The 5,975-nt window shown below is 37.0% G+C and overlaps 1 protein-coding gene across 2 annotated transcripts; it reads left to right on the top strand.

Moving 5' to 3' along the window:
- On the top strand, positions 1 to 5,975 carry LOC127658454 (uncharacterized). Of its 2 annotated transcripts, none has more exons than XM_052147773.1 (7): positions 1 to 151; positions 467 to 2,456; positions 3,113 to 3,276; positions 3,352 to 3,572; positions 4,684 to 4,813; positions 5,178 to 5,278; positions 5,372 to 5,975. In XM_052147773.1, exons 2-7 carry the CDS (start codon positions 491 to 493, stop codon positions 5,508 to 5,510), a joined length of 2,721 nt encoding a protein of 906 aa, XP_052003733.1. In that variant the 5' UTR covers positions 1 to 151; positions 467 to 490; the 3' UTR covers positions 5,511 to 5,975. The 2 variants fall into 2 exon arrangements, with proteins under 2 accessions (XP_052003733.1, XP_052003742.1); XM_052147782.1 differs by having other exon boundaries at positions 60 to 81.

Below are 5,975 nucleotides of genomic sequence, written 5' to 3'. Positions count from 1 at the left end.
CTACCAAAGGAATTGTCCAGTTCAGATGAATTTTTACTTATGACGTCAGCTCTGCAAGTCAGGAGGAAGAACGAGGAAGAGGTAGGTTTCATTTTCATGCAAATCGGAAGATCATCCTTTAGTTTTCTTTCGAAACACCATTACACAAAAGGTAAGCATGCTTTTAATTTTATCTGTCATTTTTATAGCCGAGTATAGCTTATTGTTTTATTAAAAATCCTAAATGATCTATTTATACAAGATACTATGCTGAAGAACAGAGCTGTAATACAATAGGCTATATCGATGTAGCCTACATATTTTATGTTCAGGTCCAGGACATGAGTTCAGATCTGATCACTTTTTTCTAATTTCTCTAATTTTGTTTCTTTTAAAGTCACTACACTGTAACATATGAGGCAACAAGGAAGGTACATGCTTAATGTACACAATGCCATAATGCCAGATGTTTTACATCTCTCAACAGATTGCAATTAGTATTTGAAGAACCATGGAATTCCAGGTCCAATTTACCCAAATAGAAGTTCCTGTTCCTGTTCCAGTTCCAGTGCAACCTAGAAAAACAGACCCCCTAATAAAATGCATCAAAGACAACAAGTCAAAGAAATTCCGCAATTTAATACGAGGCAGGGATATCAATGGACTTTACGCTTCTGAAGACTTCAATGATGATATCAGCCTTCTGACAGCAGCAGTTGTATATAGGAATGATGATATTTGTTGTTATCTGCTTGAAAATGCTGCTGATCCCAACAAACACTCCCAAAAGGGACTAGCTCCGCTTCACTATGCTGCAATTATAGCTGGAGTTCCATTGAGTATTGTGAAACGAATACTTGCAGCAAAAGCTAATCCAGATGGACATAAATTACAAATTTTTACTCCATTTCAATACGCTGTTGATTATAGCCGTGAAGATATTGTGAAAGCATTAATAGAAGCTGGAGCTTCCGCTGTATGGAACTATGGAAGGAATCCAGCACTTGATAAAAAAGTGGACAACATGGTCAATCGATTATCAATACAGAGGGAAGATTTTGAGAAACTGCAGATATTTCTCTCTTTTTCTCATGCTGTCACAAAAAACACCCAGAGAGAAGTTTTCAAAGAAGTTGAGAAACATTTCTTTGAAGAGCACCCTGAATTTCATACAATTCTTTTTGAAGGTTACTTTGGTGTCATTGGTCAAGGTGCAGAGATGTATCGTCAGAGTGCCATCAAGTGGTTAAAAGAGACTAAGAATGCAGACAGGTACATTAAGGAAATCATCAAGCGCTTTCCAAGAATACCTCAGGAGAGTTGTGTGGTTGCACTAAACTGCTTAAATGCTGCTTTGTGTGTCATTGAAAGAATTTCTTCTGAGGTATTCAGTGAGCTTGTGCCAGTTCTAACAAACAGCCTCCAGCACTTTGGAAACCCACAAGGAGAAATTAACAATCACTTGATACTAAAAATACTCAATGTCATGATGCAAAAGACCTCCGATCAAAAATTGAGTGCAAACCATTTTGTCTATGAGAAGTTATGTAAAGATCTGTTGCCTCTCACAGATGCTAATTATTCAAGTCGAACTGGAGTTTGGACCTATGGATTGTTTGCCTATATATATGACTTTGCTCCAGAAATTGTTGGAAAGTCTGGATTGCCCTTAGTACCAGAGAGGATACTTTGCTCTGCAGAGCTAGAGATGGATGAAGTCATGAAAAAAAAGCTGCAAAAGTTGAACTTATCACTCAGACATCCACTGGGTTCAAGTGCTGTGGATGGTTTATTTGAGGAGAATGATGCTGCTCCTTCAACAAGCAGGAAAAAGAAGAAAAAGAAGAAGAAGAAAACAATCCAGCAAGAGGTGGGGTCACAAGAAGGGGAGCAGCTAGATGTAAAGACTCCCATAGAGGAGACAAATTCAAGCATGCATACATTCAAACTGCCTATTGAGAATCTACCAGTGCCAAGAGAGTGGGATCCAGTTAGTCATCGCTGGAGGGAACATTTTGAGAAACTTGCTAAAATTGATGACAGTAAAACCAGTAGACTAGGAAGTCTTACACTTGTACTCACTGCTGAATTTCAGATTGCTAAAGGAAGTGACGGAACAGAAGTTTTTCTTGGTCTGAGGGATGACGGCTTAGAGGTAGCTGTGAAACGAATGATTAAGTCTAATTACCAAATCCTAAAAAACGAGGAGGTGTTTTTAAGACTTCCACAACTTGATAGTCCCTCCATTGTGCGATATGTAGACTTTGCAGAAGATGAACATTTTGGATACCTTGTCCTTCAGCTTTGTGAGTACACACTGGAAGAATATATTGAAAAACACTTACCAGCTGACAGTGCTGAAAGGGCTGATGTTTTGAAGAAGCTTTCGAAGGAAGTGCTCCACAGCTTACAGGTTTTACACAGCCACAATACCAAAGTGCTCCATCGGGATATCAAACCCCAGAATGTTCTGATTGGTATGGGCTAAATCTAGGATAATTTAACATGTAACACTATGTTTAATCAATATACACTCATGCAGCACTTTATTAGGTACACCTACATATTGTACGTTATAATCTTATCAGCCCATCGTGTGGCATCAGTACAATGCATAACATGCATAAAATCATTCAGATACAGGTCAGGAGCTTCAGATAATGTTCACATAAACCCTCCAAATGGGAAAAAATTTAATCTGTCATAAGATCGTGGCATGATTGTTGGTGCCAGACGGGATGGTTTGAGCATTTCTGTAACTGCTGATCTCCTGGTATTTTCACACACAACGGTCTCTAGAGTTTACTCAGAATGGTGCCAAAAACATCTAGCGAGCTGCAGTTTTGGGGAAGGAAACGCTTTGCCGATGAGAGAGGTCAATGGAGAATCGCCAGACTGGTTCAAGCTGGCAAAGGCTATGGTAACTTAGATAACCTCTCTGTAAAATTGTAGTGAGCAGAATAGCATCTCAGAATACATAACACGTCGAACCTTGAGGCAGATGGGCTTCAACGGTAGGAAAACCACGTAGGGCACTTTATTAGCACCATAGATTTCCTAATAAAGTGCTCAGTGAGTGTATCTGAACCCAGTTTCTTTTTTTAACTAATTATGGTCTTTCCCCATTACTCAGACATAAATGGAAAAGCTAGATTGGCTGATTTTGGCATAAGTCGTCGACTCAACCTTGGCCAAACCACTTTACAAACAGGCATTGCTGGAACTAGATTCTGGAAGGCAAAGGAAACCATAGATGAGCAGAGCAACATTGGGTACAAAAGGAGTTCTGACATTCAGGTGGGTTGTATTGATCTATTGTGCTCACAATTCTGACATTTCTGAACTAATGGTAATACTGCAATCTGTTTTAAGGTCGCTGGGATGTTAGTGTACTACATTCTCTCTAGAGGGCACCATCCGTTTGGCAAAGGTGTCTTTTGTGAAGTAAACATTCTCCAAGGAAAATACTCATTGGAACACCTGGATGATGATGTGGCGAAGGATCTTGTTGAATGGATGATTAATCAAAATCCAAAGGACAGACCAACTGTGGAGCAGACACTTGAACATCCCTTTTTCTGGATTGATGACAGGTATAAAATAACTGCTCAACTCAAAATATAGGCTCTTTTATTTTCAGATAAAAGAGCCTATATTTTGAGTTGTGCAGTTCTACTTTTTATTTGTTTTTTCAAAAAATTATTTTACCATAACTGAATTTAAGTTGTGCATTTACTTGATTGTCACTGACAGGTATAATATGCCACAGATTTTTCAAATCCATTTATCAGTCTAAACTTATAAACACCTAATTACAGTTTTTCTCAATCGCTTTGGTTCAACTCTCGAATGAGAATATTTTTTTTTCAAATGTGATTTTTTTTTCTTTACATATAACACATTGCTACAAAACTAAATGTACTGTTTACATACAAATGTGCAAATCCTTTTTCTGTGTAATACAGTATTGTACAGTATTGTACAGTATTGATGTTTCCCAGTAAACGTTTCCCTACTGTTGAAATCGGTATCTAAAAAGCTCAGTGTGATACACAATAGCATTCAGCTACACAAAACGGACATTCTTGTATAGTACAGTAAGCAGTCAGTGTCAACAAAAATGAAATTTGTATATAACAAATCACATCATTTTGACCAGTACGGCTCACACATTGACTGAACACTTTTCATTTTGGTGGCATTCGCACATGTATTGACACAATAACTAGGTTTTGAAGCATTAATTAAATGTTTTTGGTGAGTTACTACATTTTGCAGACATGCAATAGAGTTGTGACATCCCATAAAACAGTTGTGACAATTGCACTTACAGTTTAGAGAATGTTAAGGCTGTTTTAAAAATTGAGCCAAAGTGATTGAGAAAAACTGTAATAAACTCATGCCGTACTGTAAGTGATACAAGTCTTTCAAACAGTTACAACACAATTAGACAGACAGACAGGAGAATATCATTCTCTAAGAGAAAATGCCTCATTTTATGTGTAAAGATCAACCATTTACAACAGCTAATGGATGGAGTCCACATTTTTTACAAGCCAAAATGTTCCTCACTGCTAATGGTACAACGTATGTCTTTTATTGAATGATGAGACAATTAAATTGTAGACACTGGTTTAATGCCATCTAACATGGGTTTAATGCCATCTAATGGGATTCCATTATGTCTGTGAAATCTTCTCTCAGGAGACTGGAGTACCTGAAAAAATTGGGTAATCAGACTGAGGCTGAGAACTGTCGCAATGCTGACAAGGATCTCCTTCATGCCATTGAAAGATACACAGAGGGGAAAACCTTTTCTGAATGGAAAACTAAAGTAAGTCTAACCTCAATGCAGACATATTCAAACATATTCTATAAGGACATATAAAGTATATCTCCCTATTTTATACTTTTGTATGAACATAGCTCCATAGATATGTTCAGCAATGCTAACTGGTAACTGAAAATGAGATTTTTTGTTTTTGTTTCATTAGACAGAAGAACAACCTAAAGAAATGAAAATAGCAATAACTTAAAAAATAGAATTACTTGGTCTCAAGATTTTTCTTGTGTCAGTATGAATCAACTGAATTCAACGGCCAGCTTCTGTGTTGCGAAAAATCATCTATTACTTTGAACATTTGTTTTAAAAATGTACGCCTCTTCAGTTTTTGATGTAAAAACATTTCTTTTGTCAGTTGCCATCTGAGTTTGTTCAGAAACTGGATGGTAAAAAGAAAGTCTATCCTGAGAACACACTGGGCCTGGTGCGATTTGTGCGCAACCTGCATGAGCATTAGTAAGTTACATGTAACATGAATTATTTACACAATAATTTTGTGATATTGTGTGTCAGACCATGTTTTGTTTGTCTCTTTTTGTCTCTCCATAGTCCAGAGGATGCAGAGAATATCAACTTGATGAAGTTGTTCCCTGATCTCTTTGGCAGTATGTTCAGGTTTGCCAAGGAGAGAGGATGGAACTCCAGGGCGAGTCTGAAAAAGTTCTTCAGTACAGTTCCACAGATTTAATTTTTGTCCTGTCTGGATTACATATGACCATTGATTCTGCCTATATGACTCATTCTCAGGAAGCCATTTGTGCTTGACAATTTCTGGAAACTATGCATTTATTTTTTTATTTCTGGAACATATACATGTATTTTTAAATTTTGTATTTTAAAGGTTAGTGCTGAACTGTCCACATTTTTAAGGACAACTTAGGCACAAAGTACCAAGGCCAAAATTGAGGGTTATGGAATTGTATTGTAAAGGGTCATGTTTTACAAATGATCAGTTTTTAGTGGGAGAACAAATTAACGATTGTTTAGATAAACATGTTTAATTCAGGTACTAATTCCTTTTGGTGAGTTTGGGCATTTATATCTCAAATTATTGTAAGCTTTGTCTAACATCTGCTACATCGAATTAAGTTTACCATACATTGCCATCTACTGGATGGATATTTTGCAAATGCTCTTCAACAATAAAAAAGCA

This window comes from Xyrauchen texanus, chromosome 2 (assembly GCF_025860055.1).
Source record: "Xyrauchen texanus isolate HMW12.3.18 chromosome 2, RBS_HiC_50CHRs, whole genome shotgun sequence".
NCBI classification, from domain to species: Eukaryota; Metazoa; Chordata; class Actinopteri; order Cypriniformes; family Catostomidae; genus Xyrauchen; species Xyrauchen texanus.
This window is presented reverse-complemented; position numbering and strand designations above follow the sequence as displayed.

Excerpts from the sequence above, each read along its gene's own strand:
- LOC127658454 (XM_052147773.1), top strand. The coding sequence starts at position 491 with ATGGAATTCCAGGTCCAATTTACCCAAATAGAAGTTCCTGTTCCTGTT. Across the intron at positions 2,457-3,112 it reads ACCCCAGAATGTTCTGATTG|ACATAAATGGAAAAGCTAGA; the intron begins GTATGGGCTAAA and ends CCCATTACTCAG. Across the intron at positions 5,279-5,371 it reads CGCAACCTGCATGAGCATTA|TCCAGAGGATGCAGAGAATA; the intron begins GTAAGTTACATG and ends GTCTCTCCATAG.